This window comes from Canis aureus, chromosome X, assembly GCF_053574225.1.
Source record: "Canis aureus isolate CA01 chromosome X, VMU_Caureus_v.1.0, whole genome shotgun sequence".
Taxonomy (NCBI): domain Eukaryota; kingdom Metazoa; phylum Chordata; class Mammalia; order Carnivora; family Canidae; genus Canis; species Canis aureus.
Genome location: NC_135649.1, coordinates 3,957,229 through 3,982,564, shown reverse-complemented (window position 1 = coordinate 3,982,564; position 25,336 = coordinate 3,957,229). Strand labels below are relative to the sequence as shown.

Here is a 25,336-nt window from a genome sequence, read left to right as displayed (position 1 = left end):
ACTCCCAGCCAAAACAAGGTATTGGGATTCCTAGGGTCTGGTTCCACTCCACTATCTGCTTGTGCAAGAGTAGATATTCCTCTCTGGGCCTCAGCATCTCCATCTCTACATGGTGGCAATGGGGGAAAAGTGTTCTGAGTCTGATAATCTCCAGGAAACTTCTAGCTTTCTGCTTAGGTGAGGTGAGAATGATGGACAAAGCAAAGAGGACATGGCGGGGAATAAGGGCATAGGAGCAAGTAAGTGAAACAGTAAAAGGGGGCCACCCACTTGGTCACCCTCTTTCCTTCACTTTTCCACTAACAGAGAATTCATGGTACATGCTTGGTAGGTCTGGGAGTCATGGATGCAAGAGGGGAACAGACAAATTTGGGTCATTTATTTGAGATTTAAATCCTGAACTGAGAACAAACTTGAATGCCTAAGAAACCAGCTACACCTTCTGTGCTTTGCTGATATATTTATTGATACATTTCCCCTTTTCAGGTGATGGTGACAAAAAGCAGATGTATCTCCCTACCCTACCCACCCCCCAGCAAAATACAGACACAGATTTCATTCAGCATATACAAGCATTGGGGCGTGTCCAAATTCACCTCACTGGGTTACCAGAGCCAGGAGAGGTTCGGTCTTGGGGGCCCAGGAATCGAGCAGGCCAATGCTGAAAAGAGGCTGCCATTCTGGGTCTTGCCACTGGGGTGTTGGCAGAGGCTATAGAATCAAACCATGATGAACAGAGCTGCCTAGCCCTGTCATGTGGTCTAGAAGGTGACAGTGGGCTCCTGAGTAGTTTCCAGTGAGATCCACAGTCCCATAGAAATCTGTGCCTCAGGGTTCTCATCTGCAAAATGGGGATGAGAACCCTGCCCTGAATATATCCCAGGGCTATGATGAGGCTCAAAATAGAAATAATTTGTCAAAAGTGCTTTGCAAAAGGTAAAGTGCTATACAAATTTAAGGGAATTCAATTCGTTGATTGTGATTGTGAGTGCCCCAGGATAAGAGTGGACTGGCTCATGGGTCCAGGGGCCAAGGAAGTGGCAAAACTCTTATGTTGTGCCTTTAGAGGGCACCAATCTGTGCTAGTAATGTCCACTGCAAAGCAAAGTTCTCTTAGTGTCTTGGCCCCAAGAAGTCACCATGGCCTAGCACCTGGGTCGGGGCTGGGAAAGCCACTGGGGAAGTTACAGATAACGTCACAGGGGTCAAGGAAGAGGAAAAAGGTGGCATATAAAGCAAGGGGTCATTACTATTACCACACACAAAAATAGATACCCAATGGATGCAAGGCGTTGAATTTGTAGTGCAGATGAGGGATGGAGGTGGGGAATGCGGGGAGAAGGAGGTGGCATAGCAGCAGAGGGAGATACTATCCCAAAGAGGCTCAATTGCTGCCTCCCCTCCTTGTAATAGAATAATACTGGTGTCTATCTGTAGGGGAAGGGAGGGCAGGAAGACAAAACCAAGAATATAATAATCTGAACTAAAGACTAGAGTCCCCTTCCCCCTTTAAAATGCTGTCCAGCATTTTAAGGAGATGTCACTAATAGGCAAGCAGCTGTCTGTGCACTTTGAGGCTGAGGCCAGAGCTGGGCCTGGAGCACCACAAAGGCAGTATTGTTTCTGGATAAAGGCAGTGGGTATCAGCACTGGGAGACGGCTGACCTACTCATACACGGGCATGGTCTCAGGGAGCTAGTAATTGACAGTCTGTTATATTTAAGCCTAAGAATAATTAACGCTCCTTGAGGAATAGAGAGGTGGGCCATTTTACTCAAAGTGGGCTGCCATCGAAGGTCAGTAAAAGGGTCAGGTAGGGGGGAGGGCCAGGAAAGAGCAATTCTCCACAGGCTTGTGTTTAGGGAATGGGGAAGGAAGGACACTCTCTTGTTGCTCCTGCTGCTGCTGCTGCTTCCCTCTGACTCCCTTGACAAGGGGTGTGGGACCTCCTGGGGAACTGAGGAGGTTGCTCACAGGGTACCAGCTGGCACCTACAAGTTAAGGCAAACAAGCCAGTAGAGCACATTGAAGAAGAAGAAGGTCACAGGAAAAATAACTCGTGAGTAGTTATCCAGGCGGTAGATGTGGATGAAGAGGCGGCCCTTCTGCCAGATGCTACCCTCACAACTGGGGACCATACAAAAATACTTCTTGCACCACTTGCAGCAACCACCAGGCCTCTGGGTGGTATCTAGGCTAAGAGACTGCTGGGCTGGGCAAGATGGGCCCTCCTCTTCATCACTTTCCTCAGAGTCCTCGATCTGGCACACAAAAGCTTCTGGATGCTGGTGGACATGGGCACGGGGAGGGGTACGGGAGCGGGCACGAATCTGTGGCTGGAACAGACAAGGGAAGAAGTGTGAAAAAAAACAAATATGAATCAAGTCTAGGTGCTGCCTCAGGGTTTCTGGAGGCTTTGTCCTTGGCACATTTTTAAATCTCCCCCCACCACCCCCATTCCCAGCATGACATCAGAAAGTATATTCAACTCCACCCCCCCCACCTCAGGTTCCCTCTCCCATCACTTGGTGAGCTGGCCATCCATGTGCCATGAACCCTAGTGCCCTCACTTGCATGCCTCCACACTCCAAAAGCTTGCCACCACTCCCATACCCAGGTCATACATGGCGAAGTTTTGGAGAAGCACGGGGATTTGTCCGGTTGTAAGTCAGGAAGTTGAGCACAGCAAACTCCATCAGAGCACAGAAGCAGAAGACGAAACAGATGGCAATATAGAAATCCAGGGCTGTGATGTAGGAGACACGTGGGAAATTCTTACGGGAAAAGGTGCCCAAGGTGGTCATAGTGAGTACAGAGGTTATCCCTGTGAAAGCACAGTAGTGGAGGTGGGCTTAGCTACCAATCCGTATATTACACTGCTGAAAGGACCCTTGAGAAGGCAACTCTGTGCCAACTTGTGTATATTACCCACTTACCTAAAGAGGTTCTGGCTGGAGCAGAGTCTCTCTTGATCCAAAAGGAAACCCAGGAGAGCATTGTGGTCACAGAAGAAGGGACGTAGTTTTGAAAGGCTACAAAGCCAAACCGCCTGCTCACATTGAAGTAAAGTGTCATGACCGTGAAATCACCTGGAAGACAAAAATACCACTTCATTACAGCACTGACATGAGAGTCCCTTCAAGGCAGAATGTACACATTAAGGGTCTTGTTCAGCTCAATAAATCCCCACCACAGTCCTAAGATAGAGGCACATTATGCCAATGCCACATACAGAGAATCAGAAGAAACCCAGAGAGGGGGCTCACTGCACGACCCATGGTCAGTTAAGAGCTAAGCCAGGGCCAGAAATGTCGTTGCTTCTTTCTCAGCTCACTGTCCCATATCCCACATCTGTCTCCTCAGGGTGGCAAAAGTATCAGATGAAAGTGAAAAACTCGGGGGCAAGATGGTGGAAGAATAGGGTCCCCAAGTCACCTGTACCCACCAACTTACCTAGATAACTTTCAAACCATCCTGAAAACCTATAACATCGGCCCCCGATTTAAAGAGAGAACATCTGGAATGCTACAGCAAGAAGAGTTCGTGCTTCTATCAAGGTAGGAAGACGGAAATAAATAAATAAGTAAATAAATAAATAAATAAATAAGCATCCAAGGGGGAGGCGCTCCCCGAAGAGCAGGGAGAGAGCCCCCAGGACAGGAAAGCCCAGTCCTGGAGAAGCAGGAACTTTACCAATCTTCCCAGATCGAAAGGCGCTCCCAGGGAGCTCGAGCAGGATCCCAGGAGGGGCAGTGGAGCCCTCAGACTCCCGGGGTCACTAACAGAGGAAGCAGCGCCCCTGGGGAGAGTGTGCCACACTCTGCGGCCGAGCTCCCTAAAGGGCTGCAGTGCACGCACGGTGGGGCCGGGGAGCAGCTCAGGTGGTGGCTCCGTCAGCGGCTCCAAGCGGAGGGGGCTGCGGGATACAGCCCAAGATCCGGCAATCCTCCCCCCGGGGACCAGCGGAGGCCGGGAGGACACAGGGCAACAAGGACACTCCGGCCTCCTGGTGGCCCCCAGCTGTGCAGATCAGCGCCCCCCGCCCCCAGAGCATCCAGGCCCCTACAGACTGGGAGATGTGGTAGTTACTGCGGGAGCTGACTCTAGGGCTGGAGAACTGGCCGCCACCACTGTTGTCCCTCCTGGTGTCACCTTGTGCCTGGGACTGAGCGGGTCTGCCAAGGAGCAGGGGCCTCACAGGGTCAACAGCTCCCACTGAGCCGTGCACCTGGCAGGGGGCGGGGCAGCTCCCCCAGGTGCACACACCTGAGAATCAGCACAGCAGGCCCCTCCACCGGAAGACCAGCTGGAAAGACAGGGGAAGAGCAAGTTCTCCACCGAGCAGCGCTGGAAAGTTCCAGGGGAAATCGACGGACTTACAGTATATAGAATCAGAGGATACCCCTTCTTGTTTTTTGTTTGTTTTCCCCCTTTTTTCTCCTCTTTTTCCTACCTTTTTCCAGGACAACTTATTCTTAGCCACTCTGCACTGAGTAAAATGACTGGAAGGAAGAACTGACCACAAAAGAAAGAATCAGAAACAGTATCCTCTCCCAGAGTTACAGAATTTGGATTACAATTTGATGTCAGAAATCCAATTCAGAAGCACAATTATAAAGCTACTGGTGGCTCTGGAAAAAAGCATAAAGGATTCAAGAGACTTCATGACTGCAGAATTTAGATCTAATCAGGCTGAAATTAAAAATCAATTAAATGAGATGCAATCCAAACAGGAGGTCTTAACGACGAGGGTTAATGAGGTATAAGAATGAGTGAGTGACACAGAAGACAAGTTGATGGCAAGGAAGGAAGCTGACGAAAAAAGAGAAAAACAATTAAAAGATGATGAGGAAAGGTTAAGGGAAAGAAATGACACCCTCAGAAGAAAAAAATCTACGTTTAATTGGGGTTCCAGAGGGCACCGAAAGGGACAGAGGTCCAGAAAGTGTATTTGAACAAATCATTGCTGAGAACTTCCCTAACTTGGGAAGTGAAATGGGCATTCAGATCCAGGAGAGAGAGAGAGAGATCCCCCACTAAAATCAATAAAAACTGCTCAACACCTAGACATTTAATAGTGAAACTTGCAAATTCCAAAGATAAAGAGAAGATCCTTAAGGCAGCAAGACACAAGAGATCCCTAACCTATATGAGGAGAAGTATTAGGTTAACAGCAGATCTCTCCACAGAGACCTGGCAGGCCAGAAAGGGCTGGCAGGATATATTCAAGGTCCTAAATGAGAAGAGCCTGCAGCCAAGAATGCTTTATTCCAGCAAGGCTCTCATTCAGAATAGGAGACATAACAGCTTCCAAGAAAGGCAGAAACTGAAAGACAATGTGACCCCAAACAGCTCTGCAAGAAATATTAAGGGGGACTCTGTAAAAAAAAGAGGAAGTAAAAAAAAAAAAAAAAGAAAGAGGAAGTCCAAGGAAACAATCCACAAAAACAGGGACTGAATAGGTATCGTGATGACACTAAATTCATAACTTTCAATAGTAACTCTGAATGTGAATGGGCTTAATGATCCCGTCAAAAGGCACAGGGTTTCAGGCCGGATAAAAAAGCAAGACCCATCTATTTCCTGTCTACAAGAGACTCAATTTAGACCTAAGAGCACCTACAGCTTGAAAATAAAAGGTTGGAGAACCATTTACCATTCAAATGGTCCTCAAAAGAAAGCAAGGGTAGCCATCCTCATATCCCATAAATTAAAGTTTATCCCAAAGACTGTAGTAAGAGATGAAGAGGGACACTATGTCATACTTACAGGATCTATCCAACAAGAGGACCTAACAATCATGAAGATTTATGCCCCAAATGTGGGAGCTGCCAAGTATATCAATCAGTTAATAACCAAAGTTAAGACATACTTAGATAATAATACAATTATACTGGGAGAGTTGAACACGGCGCTTTCTGCAATTGATAGATATTCTAAGCACATCTCCAAAGAAACAAGAGCATTAAATGATACACTGGACCAGATGGATTTCACTGATATTTACAGAACTTTACATCCAAACGCAATTGAATACACATTCTTCTCAAGTGCACATGGAACTTTCTCCAGAATAGGCCACATACTGGGTTACAAATCAGGTCTTAACCAATACCAAAGGATTGGGATTGTCCCCTGCATATTATCAGACCATAATGCTTTGAAACTAGAACTAAACCACAAGAAGAAGTTTGGAAGGATTTCAAACACATGGAGGTTAAAGACAATCCTGCTAAAGTTGAAAGGGTCAAGAAGGAAATTAGAGAAAAATTAAAAAGGTTCATGGAAACTAATGAGAATGAAGATACAACCGTTCAAAATCTTTGGGATACAGCAAAAGCAGACCTGAGGGGGAAATACATCACAATCCCTCAAAAAACTGGAAAGAACTCAAATACAAAAGCTAACCTTGCACCTAAAGGAGCTGGAGAAAAAACAGCAAATAGATCCTACACCCAGCAGGAGAAGAGAGTTAATAAAGATGGAGCAGAACTCAATGAAATAGAGACCAGAAGAACTGTGGAACAGATCAACAAAATCAGGAGTTGGTTCTTTGAAAGAATTAATAATATAGATAAACCATTAGCCAGCCTTATTAGAAACAAAAGAGAAAAGATTCAAATTAATAAAATCATGAATGAGAAAGGAGAGATCACCACCAATACCAAGGAAATACAAATGATTTAAAAAACTTATTATGAGAAGCTATACACCAATGAATTAGGCAATCTAGAAGAAATGGACGCATTTCTGGAAAACCACAAACTACCAACACTGGAACAGGAAGATATAGAAAATCTGAACAGGCCGATAACCAGGAGGGAAATGGAAGCAATCATCAAAAACCTCCCAAGACACAAAAGTCCAGGGCCAGATGGCTTCCCAGGGGAATTCTATCAGACGTTTAAAGAAAAAAAACATACCTATTCTACTAAAGCTGTTCTGAAAGATAGAAAGGGATGGAATACTTCCAAACTCACTCTATGAGGCCATCATCACCTTAATTCCAAAACCAGACAAAGACACCACCAAAAAGGAGAATTATAGACCAATATCCCTGATGAACACAGATGCAAAAATTCTCAACAAGATACTAGCCAATAGGATCCAATAGTACATTAAGAAGATTATTCACCATGACCAAGTGGGATTTATGCCCGGGATGCAAGGCTGGTTCAACACTCGTAAAGCAATCAATGTGATTGATCATATCATCAGGAAAAAAAACAAGAACCATAGGATCCTCTCAATAGATGCAGAGAAAGCATTTGACAAAATACAGCATCCATTCCTGATCAAAACTCTTCAGAGCGTAGAGATAGAGGGAACATTCCTCAGCATCTTAAAATCCATGTATGAAAAGCCCACAGCAAATATCATTCTTAATGAGGAAATACTGGGAGCCTTTCCCCTAAGATCAGGAACAAGACAGGGATGTCCACTCTTTCCACTGCTATTCAACATAGTACTAGAAGTCCTAGCCTCAGCAATCAGGCAACAAAAAGGAATAAAAGGCATTCAAATTGGCAAAGAAGAAGTCAAACTCTCCCTCTTTGCAGATGACATGATACAGTACCTAGAAAAACCAAAAGCCTCCACCCCAAGATTGCTAGAACTCTTACAGCAATTCGGCAGTGTGGCAGGATACAAAATCTATGCCCAGAAGTCAGTGGCATTTCTATACACTAACAATGAGACTGAAGAAAGAGAAATTAAGGAGTCAATCCCATTTACAATTGCACCCAAAAGCATAAGATACCTAGGAATAAACCTAACCAAAGAGGTAAAGGATCTATACCCTACAAACTATAGAACACTTCTGAAATAAATGGAGGAAGAGACAAAGAGATGGAAAAATATTCCATGCTCATGGATTGGAAGAATTAATATTGTGAAAATGTCAATGTTACCTAGGGCAATTTACACATTTAATGCAATCCCTATCAAAATACCATGGACTTTCTTCAGAGAGTTAGAACAAATCATCTTAAGATTTGTGTGGAATCAAAAAAAGACCCCGTATCGCCAGGGGAATATTAAAAAAGAAAACCATATCTGGGGGCATCACAATGCCAGATTTTAGGGTGTGTTACAAAGCTGTGGTCATCAAGACAGTGTGGTACTGGCACAAAAACAGACACAGAGATCAATGGAACAGAATAGAGAATCCAGAAGTAGACCCTCAACTTTATGGTCAACTAATATTCGATAAAGGAGGAAAGACTTTCCAGTGGAAAAAACATGGTCTCTTCAATAAATGGTGCTGGGAAAATTGGACATCCACATGCAGAAGAATGAAACTAGACCATTCTGTTACACCAGATACAAAGATAAACTCAAAATGGATGAAGGATCTAAATGTGAGACAAGAATCCATCAAAATCCTAGAGGAGAACACAGGCAACACCCTTTTTGAACTTGGCCACAGTAACTTCTTGCAAAATACATCCACGAAGGCAAGGGAAACAAAAGCAAAAATGAATTTGGGAGTTCATGAAGATAAGAAGCTTCTGCACAGCAAAAGAAAAAGTTAACAAAACTAAAAGACAACCTACAGAATGGGAGAAGATATTTGCAAATGACGTATCAGATAAAGGGCTAGTTTCCAAGATCTATAAAGAACTTATTAAACTCAACAGCAAGGAAACAAACAATCCAATCATGAAATGAGCAAAAGACATGAACTGAAATTTCAGAGAGGAAGACATAGACATGGCCAACAAGCACATGAGAAAATGCTCTGCATCACTTGCCATCAGGGAAATACAAATCAAAACCACAATGAGATCCCACCTCACCCCAGTGAGAATGGTGAAAATTAACAAGACAGGAAACAACAAATGTTGGAGAGGATGTGGAGAAAGGGGAACCCTCTTGCACTGTTGGTGGGAATGTGACCTGGTGCAGCCACTCTGAAAAACTGGGTGGAGGTTCCTCAAAGAGTTCAAAATAGACCTGCCCTATGACCCAGCAATTGCACTGTTGGGGATTTACCCCAAAGATACAGATGCAGTGAAACGCCCGGACACCTGCACCCCAATGTTTACAGCAGCAATGTCCACAATAGCCAAACTGTGGAAGGAGCCTTGGTGTCCATCGAAAGGTGAATGGATAAAGAAGCTGTGGTCTGTTTATGTAATGGAATATTACTAGCCATTAGAAAGGACAAATACCCATCCTTTGCTTTGATGTGGATGGAACTGGAGGGTATTATGCTGAGTGAAATAAGTCAATCAGAGAAGGACAAACCTTATATGGTCTCATTCATTTGGGGAATATAAAAAATAGTGAAAGAGAATAAAGGAAAAGGAGAGAAAATGAGTGAAAATATCAGTGAGGGTGAGAAAACATGAGAGACACCTAACTCTGGGAAATGAACAAGGGGTAGTGGAAAGGGAGGTCGGTGGGGGTTTGGGGTGACTGGGTGACGGGCACTGAGGGGGGCACTTGGCAGGTGAGCACTGGCTGTTATGCTATATGTTGGCCAATTGAACTCTATTAAAAAATAAATATATTTTTTAGAAAAGTGAAAAACTCATCCTACTATCTGTCAGGGCCACATGGCTAATGTCCAGACCTTCATATCCATCAAGGTACCCTATCTAGTCTGCAGAATCATGGACTGACACATGTACCACTGGCCTTTACAATGGATACTGTCAGAGAATAAGCCGAGGGTGGGTGGGGGAAGCACAGGATCCATTTGACCTCCTTCCTATTCATTCATATGCTGGTAAAATGCCTTAGTTAGCACTGTTGTATCAGAGGCCAAAAGAAATCACTTGCCCTTCCCAAACCTCTGATGGTTCCCTATTCCACAACAGCTGTAGAATCAAATGGACAGTCTAACCTGACGCTAAAGGCCCACCATGACTTGGCTCCGACCGACATCTTACACACACCTGCACATACACACCTCCCTGTAAGCTAATGCCATGTATTCTCAAATTCCCTGACTTAGCCTGCATATTTGCATCATTATCCAAACTATAGACTCCTTGTTCTTAGTCTATTACCTTAATTCAAGCTGAGTGTTTCAGGAAAATAGAAGAATTAGCTTAAAGTGAAAATTGGGGCATCATGTCCTTAATGTTGGCTCTTCCCCTACACTGTGATGGCTCTTATAGTACCTAATGACAACTTACATCTCTAGTTGGCATCTTCTATTATACCATTCGTGCTGCCTTATACTCTGACACACTCATCCCAAACACTCTGCCCATGATGACTCTAGAGATTCTGGGGGCTTTCCTGAGCCCAAGACTTTCCATTTCATTTTCAATATCACATAGGGTTTGTGATAGCTCAAATTCTGGCTCCTTAGTGAAGCTAAGTTCCAAACTTCTACATAAGTGATGCTGTAAAATTTCTTGGCTTTGAGTTAGGTAGGCTTTTAAACCCCGTCAGGGTTTAAATCTCTCACATAAGCCCTGTGGCTTGGCTCTTGCCCATCCTAGCCCAGCATGGGCTGGAACCTAGCAGATGCTCAGTGACTCTTGCTACTACTGTCTGGCAATAGCTTTGTAAAACAGACCAGAACACTAACATGTCCACGTGTCCTATTGTTTTGGAAAGTAGATCACCTGTGTAGCCAGGCTCTCTGTTGGAGCAAAACGAGGAGAGCAGCCTTTCCTACTCACCTTGGCAGCACTGACGCTTAAAGGGCTAGAGTTCTCAGAATCTTCTGGAAAAAGGCAAGGATGTGGCTTGGGGTCAGTTGAATATCTGTATTCAGAGTAGTAGCTTTAGGGATAGAACTCTTCCCCCAGGGTTGCAGCAGGAACCACTCACACTTGCCCACTGGCCAGAACATATTTATCGGGTTCTTGTTCTCTTGCCCCAGGGTCTTGACTGCAATTTAAGACACCCCTATTTAGCTACAACCACTCCTTGTGAGACATATATTATTGTTTTGAGATTTATTATCCTATCAGGTTTTCCTATGTTTATTTTATTTATTCCAGCCAAAGAACAACCTTCTTCACTTCTCAAGATATGGAAGTTTGTCTCTGAAAGTTGAGGGAAGGATACTAACACATGATTTCTTATTCCCGAGGAATAAAGGAGGATGGGCAAGGGAAAATACATATCTGGGGCTAAGGAGCTAAAGCCAAAGCCAAAGCCAAACACCCCCCACCAAAAACTAAAGATTCTTCTGCTTTTCTGTCATTTGGCCAGACCAGAGTTGGACACTGCACTGTCAGAGGAACAATAATTTAATAGTCTAGTCCAGAGGACTGGACTAGCAGAATGAGTGAGCCCAAAGCCATGAAGAAAAGGAAGGAAAAGGAACTAGACTGTAGAGTCTATAAAAGATTGTGACTCTGGGCTGGGACCAAAATACTGGTCCTTTAATCTTGACCCCATGGAAGAGTGACTGGGTTTACCATAAGTTCAGTAGTTCTAGGGAAAAAGAGTTCCAATGGGTAAGAGTTGCAGAAATTCCAATTTCAGATGAACGGGAAGTTTTCTGATGGACAGAGTTTTTCAGAGAAGGAAAAAGCTCCCTTGTGAGAAAGGAAGTCTTGATCATGGGTAAGATCCATCAGAGTCTCAACAGCCACCAGTGAAACTTAACTCACTCACTGGGGGCAAGGCTGGACTCTGTGAAAGCCTTCTGAACCAGAGATTCTCTGGTTTGTGGCCCTAGGTGACCAAAGTAGCAAGCTACCACCACATTCTGAACCCTTAGGAACCAAGTACATAAATCTGCTTCAGATACAAAGAACTGCCCAGAGGCTGTTAGGAAGAGTTTGAGCCCAGCCTCAAAAAGAACTATGATGCTAGAGAAAGAATAATTCAAGAACAAATAGCCTCTAGTAAAAGCAAAAGAAGCCCTTCTTTTCCCCCAAGAGCCCTCCTCTTTCCCAAGGAGGGCCCGTGCTTACCTATTGCCATTACTTTGCTGATGATGCTGGCTCTGGGGCTTTGTAGTCACTAGGGCACCATTTTGAAACAATGCATAATCATCTACTAAACGGAACCACTAGTGACTTGAAAGCCCCTGGGCCTTGTCTCTTCTGCCGCTTTTGATGATGGGTCCCCACCTGTCTGGGAAAACTGAGGTGCAGAAAGGCAAGAGGCAGGCCCATGGTTAGCTGGCAGAAGAGCAAGGATCCCGAGTCAAAGGTGGCACAACTGCTTACCCAGAGAGCCCGAGAAAAAGAAAAGCATTTGCAAAACAGCCCACCCCTGCCCCGGCCTAGTACTGTGTAAGCAAAGCTCTAGCTGGATGAGCATGAGCTATTCCTCACGCAGTGACCAACTCAGTAAGTAAAGCAAAAGCAGATTGTCTGCCTAGCCACACAGAAGCAAAGCAAGACTCCTATGGTAAATGGCTGGTTTGGTGACTGGTTCCATCTGCATTCTTGAAACGATGAGAGCAGTGCCTCCACTGCCCTGACTTGGTCAGTGTGAAGAGGGTTTCCCGGGATGCTCCAGGAGCAACCCTGGGGAGATCCCTTAGCTTCTCATTGAGATCACCTAGGAACACAAGCAAAGACACTCATATCTGATTGGAAGCTGATGTGGAAAAGATCCAGCCCCCCCCCTCCCTTAGTCCTTGTCAGGGACAAAGTCAGGAAACCAATGGTCACCATGTCCACGTTGAATCCACCATGAAGCCTTTGGCGGGAGTCTGTCCTTCTCAGAGCTGCTTCTTTAAAATAAATGTTGACGCAGTAGCAGTGGTAACAGCTGAAACTTCCCCCATACCATCCCAGCCCTCACCCAGTCGACATTATAACTCTAGCCTCCACTTCCCATTAGGGCCAACTTTGTTTCCCACTCAACCAGCTTGGATTGGTTCTGGGTATGGAGAACTCACATGAGCTCAATTCCCCAGTCATCCAAATAAGCCGGTTGTAGCAAATAACTAGAAACTGAAGGGTCGGCATGATAGAGCTAGGTGCAAATCCTGATAGCAATAAAACTTTAGCTACTTACCTGTCCTCTGAGGGACTTGGCAAAGCACTTACTTCTTTGCAGATGAGACTGAGATGTAGTTACAAAGTCTCAGTTTCCTCTGCAAACAGTTGTAAGTGCTTAGCATTTCCAAGACAGGAGTCATGTTCTACAATATTTCCATGGGATGATTACATACATTTATATGTGGCCACCTCCAGTCATCCTCACCACCCTCCTGGGCCTCTGCCTCGCCCTGGTTTCAAAAGGCCCTGGTTTCAAAAGTGTACGTACCAGCTGGGGTTGAGATAGTTTCAGTAGTGTTGGTCACTCCTGTAAAATCAAACTGAAAGAGCTTCCAGGTATTCCTCTCATCGATCTCAAGCTTGAAATTTTCCCATTTGTAGATCATTTCACTCTCAGGATAGGAAACTGTAAAGCAACATGGGAAGGAGGGTCGTGTGAGACTGGGAAGCCCAGCTGTCTCTACCAACATGGAGTCTAAGCAATGCCTTGGAGTCCTGACTCTAGCCTCACCAGCTGTAGGACCTTGCTTCTCTTACCTTGTTGTTGAAGTCCATTCAATATGTGCATTTACTGAGCACTCCTTAGTACCAGGCTCTGTGCTGGAAACACAAAGATGAGCAAGGCAGACACCTTGCCCTCAAGCATTCACATTTTATTGAGTAAGATAGTAAGTATACATTTGTAATTGTTGAAATTGCTGGGAAACTTCCACCCATGGGACAGTAGTAGAAAAACAGGAAGGATGAAAGACCACTTGGGGATACACCCAACAAAGATTTCATAGAGCAGGTGACATTTCCAATAAATCTTAAAAGCTAAGTAAATATTCTCTGTATGGGTGAGGCTGCAAAGGTGAGGAGGGTTTTCTATGCACAGAAAGGTGAAAATGCCTGATGGATTATGGAAATGCCGAAAGTTCAGGATGGCTAGCTCACAGACGCTGGATGAAGCATACAGGAATGAGTGATAGGGGCCAGTTAATGAAATACTTTGAGGGTCATTCTAAAGAATTTGAAATTGATCCATGACAGTTGAGGGAGGATTCAAAACTAAAACATGACCTGGTCTAGATGATGCTTCAGCTAGGTCACCCTTGTCATTATATGACGATGGTTTGTTGACAGGGAGACCAGTTTTGGGAGGCCAGTGCAGGAATCTGCGCACAATAAAATGAATGAAGGTAGGAATCAAAGCTGTGGCAATGAGAATGCAGAGAAATAGATAGGATCAACAGACACTCAGGAGGGAAAATCAATAATATGTGTCAATTGATTAGATGTAGGAGGTGATGGAGAAAGAAGCATCAAAGTTCTTGGCTTGGGAAACTGAGAGGGTGATGGTGCCTTTCAATGAGACAAATGTGAACACAAAAGCAACACATTTGTTTTGGGGGGTAGAGACGGGGGGAAAGCAATGTATTTAGTTCTGGACATGTTCAGTTTTAAAGTGAAGGTGTTGTGAAAGCCCAAGTGGGAGATGGCAAAGACCTAAACCAACGTACTGACAGTGGCAATGGAAAGGAGCAGACATACTTGAATTATACTTCAGAGGTGTGTGACTGACTTGAGATGGGGTGAAAAGAAGAGGGAAGAGCCCAACACGAGGCCCAGTGAAGCAACACAGTATTGTCAGCAGGAAAGGAGATGAGGAGGCTCTGGGCAAATCTGGTACCATTTTAGGAGAAAAGCAGAGGCAGAAAAATGTAAAGGGCAAGGATGAGGAAAAAGAAGGGGCTCAGTATGATTCTGGGGCCCCAGAGACCTAAAAAGGTACTCACAGCTAGAGAAAGACAGAGGGCAAGAGTGAGAATCCATTGGAAATTTGAGCATGTAGAGTAAACATCCAGCATCAATGGTCATCCTGGAAGGGAGAAAGGAGCCTCATTAGGCTGGCCCTGAGCACTTAGGTATCCACCCATTTTGGGCCTGGGAACCACCACCGATGAGTGGCAATAGTAGGATTTAAAACAAAGAGCTCAAAGGAGAGACAAAAAGAGTGGAAGAACAGCTTGAAAGTATCTGGCTACTTTGGCTTCCATCATCAGAGAAATGTGTGGACCAATTTAGATGGGCTTTTGTTGTTTGCCCATCCCAGCTTCCAGGACTTCCCAACATTCTCCCACTCTGTACCACCTTCCCACCTCATACCACTGATATACAACCTTCTCCCACCAGGCATTCAAATGTCCAGCCTGCTCTTAGGTGTCTTTCCAACCGCTGTATTGCTGCTCCGCCTGGACAATTCCACCACCGTGGACGTGTTTCTACATCCAGTGCCCACTTGGGATGGAATTGTCCAGGCAATGCAGTCATACTCTAGTGTGGGGACCTATGGACTGGGAGGCAATTAACTGGGTACGAGTCCCAGCTCTGCCATGAACTTGGTGTTTGGACTTAAGTAATCTTTCTATTTTGAGGCCAGTGTCTGTGTTTATACATGAAGGGGGTAGAACTCATGGTCTAGTAAAGCTGGAAAGGCCCTTAGAAGTATCATTCAGGATGAAACCTATGTCCATGGTTCTTTGGTGAAAAGAGTCCCAAGAGGTAATATTCCAGAGGCTTGACATACCTAATTGTGTACAACACCTTGCCATCCTTGTGGATGCGAACCATCTGGTTCGGCATGGTGATCACATGCTCTTGAGTCCTCTTAGAATTCCTAAAGACTGTGTCTGGGATCCAAAGCTGGCTCACCATGTTTCCATTCAGAACAAAGCTCTCAAAGCTGCCATTGTAACGGAGGCGTTCATCATACCAGGTCTGGCAGAAAGTGATGTCAATGGTGTATTCCTGGTGGGATTGATAGAAAAGCACACACCTAGAGCTATACAGGCAAAGAATATTCTCATGCCATCCTGTGAAGAGTCTATCAAGTAGATAGGAACCTACTTAGGTTTGCACAGAGGAAAAGAGCATGAATTATACTGTAGGAGTTATCTATTTCCAGACATTCTCAAAAGAAAGGAACATTCCCAGATAAACAACAGTCAGGGAAGACACATTTCATCTTGAAACAGACAGGCAATGGTGGTTTAATTGCACAGACTGGTCTCATCACATCACCACTGCCTTGTAGGGTTATGGGATTACTCCAGCCAGGTTAACACCCTCTCAGCCCCCACATTTCCATACAAACCAAAGATCTCAACTCAAAATCATCTTGAACATTTATAAACACACACCCCTTTGGCTGTATATGCTGGAGTTTCCCCTTTCAGCTTTTATTAGGGGAGCACAAATGTTAATTAACCTCAATCCTTCATTCTCCAGAGTTATACTTAAAAATGAAGTGCTTTGAATCATAAGAGAAGTGTGTGTTTAGTCTCATGTTTTTTGAATAATTGTTTTGTTTTGTTTTTCCTTTTATTTCTTAAAAATATTTTATTTTTTTATTCATGAGAGATACAGAGAGAAAGGCAGGGACATAGGCAGAGGGAGGAGCAGGCTCCCTGAGGGGGAGCCTGATGCTGGACTCAATCCCCGGGCTCCAAGATCATGCCCTGAGCTGAAGGCAGACACGCAACCACTGAGCCACCCAGGTATCTCTGTTTTTCCTTTTAAACAAGGGCACCTAACCTCTGAATGTGCTTGTGCATCTGCATAGCTATACCCATAACTATTTGATCTCCAGGTGATATTGCCTATCCCATAAACTGTTAAACATGAGAAGGATGTTTAACAGGAAGAAGCATGAGAAGCTAGAGATTCGCACTCCTGATATTGAAGGGTAAAAAACAGACTGCAGTAGAACTGCAAGCAGTGTGAAAAGCAAGTGCCAGAACTAGGCCTAGGGGGAACCTTAGGGCTAGCCCAACCTCCTTTACTTTTGAAGCTCAGAGAGAAAAGGGCCTGTGCAAAGTCACACAGATAGCTAATGGCAGCATATTGGCTCTGGTGCTTAGAACACCATTACTATGACCTTGCCCTGGGACGGCCTTCACTGATTTCCCTCTCTAGTACTTATTTCACTTGCACCAACAATCCCTTTGGATGTCTAGGTCCAATTTTCCCCTGTAGAATTCCTAGGTCTTTCTCCTGAGTTATCCTCCATCCAACAATGAACACCACCCAGTAGAGCCCCCAGGGGAAAGGTCTAAACAATCCCAGCTTGGCTTTGTGGCCCAGGCCAAAAGGTGATGAGAGCCATTGCCAAACTGCCAAGAGCTGGCCTTCCAGACTGAGAAGGTTCCCTGGAGTAATCCAGAGAAGCAGACAGAAAAAAGCCAAGCTATCATCCACATGGGAGCCCTCAGCTCTGCCCCATCCAGCCCTGCCAGCCTTCATAGGTGGCCTTCAGAGTGTTTCTACAGTCCCAAGTAGCTGGCAGTTCCAACTTGGCTTATGGAGCCTCCTTCATTCCGAGGCCATGTGAACTGCTTGGTAGCTAGGGGAAGTCTTCCCTCCCCAATACAGGCTGTTTTCCTGCTGTATGTTATAGTGTTTCAAATGAGCATTTAATTTCTATTTAATAAGATACCAATTGTAAGTTCATTACACAGCAACTGATAACTAAGAGTTCAATTTTTCCTCAGTTTGACAAGGGAGCTTGGGCTGTACATCTTTTTTAGCTCACCTGAAAATCTAGAAATTCAGTGTCAAGGAATTGGCTTAATTAGGGTTGCTCACAACAATTATCACAGCAAGAAGAAGCCTTAGCAACTGTTGATGTTATGATGGGCAGTCATTCCCAGACTGGTCATTGACTTCTAAGCTCAGGCTAGGTGTTTCAAAAATTTAACCAGGAAACAGGTAGAAACATTTGATTTAAATCTCCATGCTATGGGCTCAGGTTTCTCTCTCTAAGGACTACTCCTATGCTCTACACAACATCTGATTAACTGAGGGGTGTTGGAACTCTATTCAAACAACCACACCCCTCCTGTAACAGAATGCTTGCTGAGATACCCAGTTGCTTCAAATGTAAAATGAAGATCCTAATGGCAGCCTTGCCAGCCATACAGGCTGTCGTGAGGATCCAAGGAGACAAGTATGCTCTGTTCATTGGCTGTGTGAGAAAGACACACACACTCCCTCTTTACCAAGTACAAAACTCCAGTGTCACAAGGGAAAAGTAGACTGTACAAGAACTGAGAACTCCCACAGTTGTAAAGCACTATTTGGTATTATGTAAAAGACCAGGCTTCTTGGGGGAAACTTAATACCACATGAGTCTTTGGCATCTCCTAACAGCACTTGGCCTAGGCTAAAGCAGCACTTTATTGGCCAAAGAAAATCAAATTGTTGGCTCCTCTTTGGACCAGTTCTGTGTTGCATGCCAGGTTCAGCGACTGCTAAGTTATTAGACCGTATCCCTTGGGCTTGTTAGGTATCAGGGAAAAACAAGTCACTTCTATAGGACATCTTTCATAATTCATTTCCGCAGTTAGCATACACTGAGTCTTTGATACCAAGGAAACCATGATGGTGAGAGCAAGGCAGACAAACAACAGCTAATTACAGTACAATGAGGTATAGAAGATCAGGTAAATAACTCTGATATAAGCTAGAAAAATATGAATCCTAAAGAGAGGAGAATGGTGTGAGTATGAAGGGAGCAATTTATAGCTGTGGAGGTCAAGGAAGATGCCGTGGAAGAGATGCCATTTGAGAGGGGCTGGGAAGGATAAGGCTTGTGGCAAGTAGAAAATTACAGCAGTGGCATTCCAAGCAGGAAATAGCTTGAACAAAGACCCAAAGGTACAAGGTGATTTGGTAACACCCATACTCTAGTGTGACTAGAGCACACGCGGTCTCTAAAGGAGTGGGGAGGAAAATAAAACCAGAGCCTCAATTGGCTCCAGCCATGGAGGGCCTTGGCCAGTAGAGTATAGTGTTGAACTTCAGGCTGTAGGCCAGGTTAGAACTGCAGGAGGCACATCACACACGAGGCCAGGTCAGTACGTAGACTAGCATAGGCAGCGACTTTGACTTTTGCATATTTCAAGGAGAGATAATAGAAGCTCCCTGAGGACAGTCTTGACACTAGAATGATGACAATAGAAAAGGAAAGAGGGAACCAATAGAGCCAACAGGAGAAAAGCAGTCTTACAGCAATAGTTAGTAACTCTAGACTTAAGTCTATAGAAAACATTGTCAGAAAAAAAAGAGCCGTTTTGTTGTGGTGTTCAAAGTTACTTTATTATTTTTATCTTGAATGGAAGACTAGAAGATATGGTCAGGATTCTGAATGTCCTCTTCAGGCAGCAAGGGATTTACCTTTTCCCACCTTTCAGAGTCAGTGTTGGTTTCAATACTCCTGCTCCAAAACCAAAACCAAAACCAAAAACTCTTATGGAGACACAGAACCAAAAAAAAAACAAAAACAAAAAAAACAAGTATGTTAAAGGCCCCATGGGTCAGCACCCTGGGCTATGAGACACTCTTATTACAAAAAGATCAGTACTCACCATGTCCATGATAGAGATAGGGCCAAGGGTATTGACAGAGAGCTCGACAGTGACCACAGTGGGCCTTTCTGTAAAGGAAGCAGAAGTGGCACAGGTAAGTGTCAAACAGGGGCATGGGACAGGGGGCAGCATGGTCAGAGGGGAGAACAGGGATATGGGTGATGACTAGGGACATGGTTTCAACATCCAATCCTATTTCTTTCTTTGTTCTTTCATCTTAAGATCCAATTCATTGACTGTTAAGAGCTGGCCATAGCTTGAAGGTCACTGATCTAGTCTACTCACCTTATCATAGAGTTGGAAAAACTGAGGGTGAGAAAAGGAAAAAAAAAGTCTAGATCAAGGTCAAGAGCAGTGCTGAGACTAGAGTTGATATCAGCAACAGATGTTCCTGCCCTCACCTATAGCCCACACTCATTCTCCACCCCTTGACCTCACCCTCCCACTCCACGAGGGGGAAGAGTTAGGTTCTGCTACTCACCACCTATGCCAGGGCGCAGTTTGTGGTCATAATTATTCAGGATACTGTTCAGGATGTGAGTGGCTGCTGGCAGATTGCCAAGCCTCATGGTGGACTTTGTTTCTTCAGAGAGGAGCTTCTCTTCAGGAGCCTGGGGCTGAGGCCCATACACATCATCACGGGCAGAGGGTGCACTTTCTGATTCAACATGAGGTCCTTCGCTCCTAGAACATAAAAACAAACATAAAATGAAGCTCTGTTCTCCACTCTGTAGGGGCCCTGGCTGAGGCCTTTTGGGACAGAAGCAAACCCACATAAATCTGTATCCCAAGGCATAAAGAGTGACTGGTAAGAGCAAATTTTGAGCCAGCAACAGATTATATTTGTTAATTTCTTCTAAATCTTTCTGCTCTCTGGGGACTTTCCTAGTATCCCTCCTTTATGGTAATTCTTTATTTAAAAAAAATCCCAGTAACAAAACCAAGCTAAAGATTTTAAAAGAACTTGGGATCCCTGGGTGGCGCAGCGGTTTGGCGCCTGCCTTTGGCCCAGGGCGCGATCCTGGAGACCTGGGATTGAATCCCACGTCGGGCTCCCGGTGCATGGAGCCTGCTTCTCCCTCTGCCTGTGTCTCTGCCTCTCTCTCTCTCTCTCTCTGTGTGACTATCATAAATAAATAAAGATTTATTTTATTTTATTTTTTTTAATAAATAAAGATTTAAAAAAAAAAGATTTTAAAAGAACTTCTCAATGTAAGATGAAGGAGATATTGCTGTAGGAGCTTTGGCCAATCAGCTGCCATTACCAACCCTGGTCTCCAGTCGGCCTGACCAGCACCACTGGGGAGCAAATGGGTGGGCAGGGGGCCAGGATCACTGAGGAATGCTCGGGAAAGCCAGAACAGCCTCTCCCACGGAGGGCCAGGACACCAGGACACCGTGGGAATATTCTGCATTTCTTTGCTTTTGTGATATTCACTGCTTTCAAATTGGGGGCAGTGGGAAACTGGGGAGTGAGGGGAAACTCTGAGCACTGAGGAAAGGCAAGAGTCCATTACTTGGAAACTGTCTTCTAGGAGAGATGGTAGACTAGATCTCAGCATGAGTGCCACAGCCAAAAAATAAGAATTAAATTAAATAAAATGAAAATTAAAAAAAGCCATCTGGCAATGTAGGAAGCTCGCCGAAGGTGTTAGAAGTTAAGAGTCCTGGTACTTTTGCAGTGAGGAAGTGGGCATCAGGGGGCTTCTGAGATTCCAGTCATGTTCTAGTGCCTGATGTGGGGTACTAACACCGGTGTGGTCATTTTCTGACAACTCATCAGCTACATAATAATGATTTGAGCACTTTTCTGTATATACGTTCTAATTCAATAAAAAAAAGTGTTTTGAAAAATAAATGCTGATAAAAATCTGCAAATGTATGGATCTTATTTGGCTCCTGATTTGCAAAGGCAAACTAAAACACAACACAAAACAAAAAAAAAATTTATGACACAACGGGAGATTCGAACACTGGATAGAGCAAATTTTGAGCCAGCAACAGATTATATTTGTTAATTTCTTCTAAATCTTTCTGCTCTCTGGGGACTTTCCATACTATCCCTCCTTTATGGTAATTCTTTATTTTTAAAAAATCCCATTTTGTCTTCACCATGACAAATTCATTCTAATTTTTTTGGCATAATAGTGGTATTTTATTATGTGTTTGGAGTCCTGGCATTTAGAAATGCATACTAAAATAATTGCATATGAAATGATATGATGTCTGAGATTTGCTTTAGAATAATTTAAGCTGAAATGGAGAGTGGTGGGGGATAGAGAGATGAAGTGTGGCCGTGAATTGGTAATAACAGGGCTGGTGTTGGGTACATGGGGTTTCACTCTACTGTATGTACTTTTATGTATTTTTGAAAAAAATCAAAATTAAAAGCTTTTTTGAAAGCCATCGGCAAAGTTAGTCTATAATATTGTAAAGCAGAAGAGTGGTTTGCTTTGGGTAAGAGAGTGTACTGGGAGGGCATGTGGTAAAGCTTGCAGCAGGGGGGAGTAGGTGGAGCCACAGGCATGGCTTCTGTGGTGCAGAACAGGGGCCTGACAACTTGTGCAGCTAAATGCATTTTCCTGCAGTATCTCAAGCTCTTAGAATTGCCTAACTGGCATACAGATGTGCCAGATTTATGCCATTTTTCATGTCTGAAGTGGTTAATTCCCACTGTGGGCAAGGGAAGAGCTGGGCTTGAGAAAGGCAGTTTCCGTTTCCAAATAACACATGCAGAAATGTCCTCTTTCGCTGAGGCATCCATCCCCCCCAGTCCTCTGACTTTTGGAGGGGCCGAGGGAGAGGGAGAAGAGGCCTGGGTGACGTGGCCACGAGCACGGTATAATCAGGATGGGGCACTGCCAGCCAAGACCACCCAAGAGCCTGCAGCAGCTCCTCCCAAATGTCTGAAGCCAACAACAAGAGCCCCAATGTTCAAGAGGCACACAAGAAAAGCCCAGGGATCACTGAAGCCCCTCTGCTCCCAAACTATGTCTGCGATGAAAATGATATCAGAAGGTCCTGAGGTTGTCGTAATTCTCCAGTCAGCCTTCACCAGTAAAAATACAAACAAAACAGACATGCTCATCGTGGGATCCTTGAGGTTAAGGAGCTGCTGACACTGCATACCTTTCCTCAGCCAGCCACTAAGCCCCCTTTCAGGGCTAGAAATAATAAAAACTTGAAAAACACTCATGTACTGGGCTAGTGGAATCTTTCCATGGGGACTTTTCATGCACTCACATCCCTCTAGATGCAATAGTCCAAGATGGAGCTGGAACTCCGCACCCCTTCCCACTAGTGAGGATGCTCTTCCAACTAACTGTGGGGGATGGAAGGAGAGGAAGAGGGGACTGGCAAAGCTCCAGGAGGGGGCCCACTGGCTTGTTTGTTTTTTTCCCCCCAAATCAGCCCTCTTTTTAACCTTTCGGGTAAGAAACTGAGCCCCATGTGGGGAAAGGGCTGAGCCCAAAGTCACCACCATTTGAGGCTGAGCCTGGACCAGAGCAAGGTTTCCTGGTTCGATGTGTCTCTTGCCAACACACTGCATGGCCACCTTTAGCTCTTTGCTGACATCATGGGTTGCCATGTTGACAGTGTCTGAACACCACTTGCTGCAGCCCTTCCTCCCTGGGCCCTTCCTCCCTTGCCCCCTCCCCTGACAGCAAGAGTAGTTTCCATGTCAACAGCCCCTGTTCCTAGCTGTTCTTCCCAGTTCCTCCCCTCTTCCTTTTGCCCCCACTCCGAGACCCCTCTTTTGCCCTAGCCAGTAACCATGCCAGCTCTCCCAAACAGTCCAATTCATATCTGGAAGGATGTGGATGACTGGAAATTCCTAGCACGCATTCAGAAATATTTGCCAAGCCCCTGCTGAGGCCAACCCCCACACCCCAGGGCTCCGGTGAGCCAGCAGCGAGCCCTACAGCCCCTCCCCTGAGGAGCTGAAGCATTGTGGGGTGAGAGGAGAAGCCATCTCCCCTCTGCCCAAAACAGAGAACCAAGACAGAGAGACTTGTGGAATGGAAACTGTCTCAAAAATATGAAGCAGTCATTTTCTACTCTAAAAAGTCAGAAGTGCAGGGAACAACCTTCTGAGCAAAGTCCTGGGGCCAGAAGAAAGTGTGAGGGAAGCTGGCTGCTCCAGGGAAACCTGCTGTTAGCCTTTGGAAAAGGGGGTGGGGATGGAAATCCGGGACCCAAACCTCAGACCTCAGAGAATAACATTCTTGGCGTCTGGCTCGGTCAGTCCGAGACTCAGTAGGGTGTTTGGTGCTGGTGGGGGTGGGGAGTGGGGGGTGAGGGGTCGGGGGGGCGGCGGTGGATGCAGGAAGGGGAGGCTGGGCCGAGAGGAGGGGGCTGGATAACGGGCGGGAATCCTTGGAGTAAACTGGGGCTCGTGCCTGGGACTGGCAATGAGAGGAGCGGCGGGAAGGGAAGCAAGTAAAGTCAGAGTTATCTGGCGCAGTGCCTGGTAGTTAGTAGGCGCTCAGAAAAAGAAATTCGAGAGGACACGCAAGCCAACGCTCCAGCATTTAGGCGCAGTTTGGCTCCCCAAGCCCGGGCGCCCTCCCGGGTTCCATCTTCCCAAAGCCTCCCCCCACACCCCCACACCTCGGCCTCAGAAGCACGAGCCTACCTCGGCCAGTTACCCCGCGGGCCGCTAGCCTCTTCCAACGGAAGATCCAAGGAGGGAGAAGCGTGCTAGTCCCCCGGCCCTCGCCGTGGTTTTGGAGAGCGGGAGTCTGGGGCGCGGGGCGGCCAGGGAACTGGCTTCCCGCCTTCCTTCCTGGGCGCCCCCTCAGGGGTCTGGGGCCCCCATCCTACAGGGAGCGAGTTGGAGGCCGGTGGCGCGTCGCCGGGCCCCGGGGCCCGGCTGGCCCGCGCAGTGGCCTGGAAAAGGTGGGCGCGGGGCTCGAGGATCGCAGGGACCCAGAGGTCCGGGGAGCTGGTCCAGCTCCAGGGGAGGAGGAGCTGGGCGCGGAGGGCTTCTGGGTCCCGGGCTGGAGACTCACCTAGACGGGAGGATTATGGACGTGCCCAGGAGGATCAGGAGAACTTTGGCTAACATCGTGGTGGGGACCGGCGCGACCACTTGCGTGGAGGTCGCTGCGCACGGTCTGGCCGCACCGAGCGCGGTGTGCGGGGTTTTGTTGGGCTCCAACTTCCACTCCTCCCACTCGCCCCGCCCCGCGCCCCCCACCCTGGCCCCGCCCCCTGAGCCCCGATGGAAATCTCCGACGACGTGTTTGCTGCCGCTGCGGAGAGTGGGGTGGATAGGCTCGCGCGGGCGGGAGGCAGGAGGAGGGGGAAGAGGAGGGAGCCCGGTCGCCAAGGCCCCCCGCCCCCTGCCGCCACGACTGCGGCGCTGCCAGACAGCCAGGGGCGGGGGACGGGGGAAGGGAGGAAGAGGCGAGCCGCGGCGCGGGCCCCAGGCGGGGGAAACCGGAGGCCGGCGGCGGCGGCTGAGAGGACGGCCACACACTGGGCCTGGAAAGGGGAGATGCAGGGGCCGGGGGGTTCCTGCCTCCTCCTAGACCCCCTCCAGTCCGCTCGCGCACTGCGGGATCGAACTGTGGCTGCCTGCCCTAGACTCCCTCCCCTATCACCTGTTGCTTCCCCAGATCTCCTGGCCTCTGAGATTTCCCTTACCCCACCTCCAGACCTTCAGGTCCTTCAGAGTACATCTCTAGGCATCCGAAGGAAGTTGGGTAACTGAGTACCTTCCTTGGCACAGGGGAAGAAGAGACACTTGGGTGGGGGTGTCTCTCCAGCAGGCTCTGGTCTCAGCTACTTCACAGGCCAGTTTCGCAGGTGTTAAGGGTAGGGGAGAGGACCCACCACAAAGGACCAGGCCTAAGCAATCCCTGGAGCACTTTCCCGGAGCCACATGGAGGCACTGACTGACTCAGGTTTAGCCCTGGGGCCTGGGTGTGAGAGGGACCATCTGAGGGTGGAGGGACCTCAAAAACCTCCTCTCCAAGACTGGCTGGCTAAATCTTT

At 46.4% G+C, this 25,336-nt stretch overlaps 1 protein-coding gene across 1 annotated transcript; it reads right to left on the bottom strand.

Annotated features, from left to right (window-relative positions):
- Nucleotides 1–440: 440 nt before the first annotated feature.
- GABRE (gamma-aminobutyric acid type A receptor subunit epsilon) lies at nt 441–24,515 on the bottom strand. The gene is made up of 9 exons (XM_077890275.1): nt 24,349–24,515; nt 19,818–20,020; nt 19,337–19,404; nt 15,499–15,719; nt 14,708–14,790; nt 13,198–13,335; nt 2,937–3,089; nt 2,625–2,824; nt 441–2,336 (listed from the first exon to the last, which is right to left on the bottom strand). Exons 1-9 carry the CDS (start codon nt 24,402–24,404, stop codon nt 1,992–1,994), a joined length of 1,467 nt encoding a protein of 488 aa, XP_077746401.1. The 5' UTR covers nt 24,405–24,515; the 3' UTR covers nt 441–1,991.
- Between the last annotated feature and the right edge of the window lie 821 nt (nt 24,516–25,336).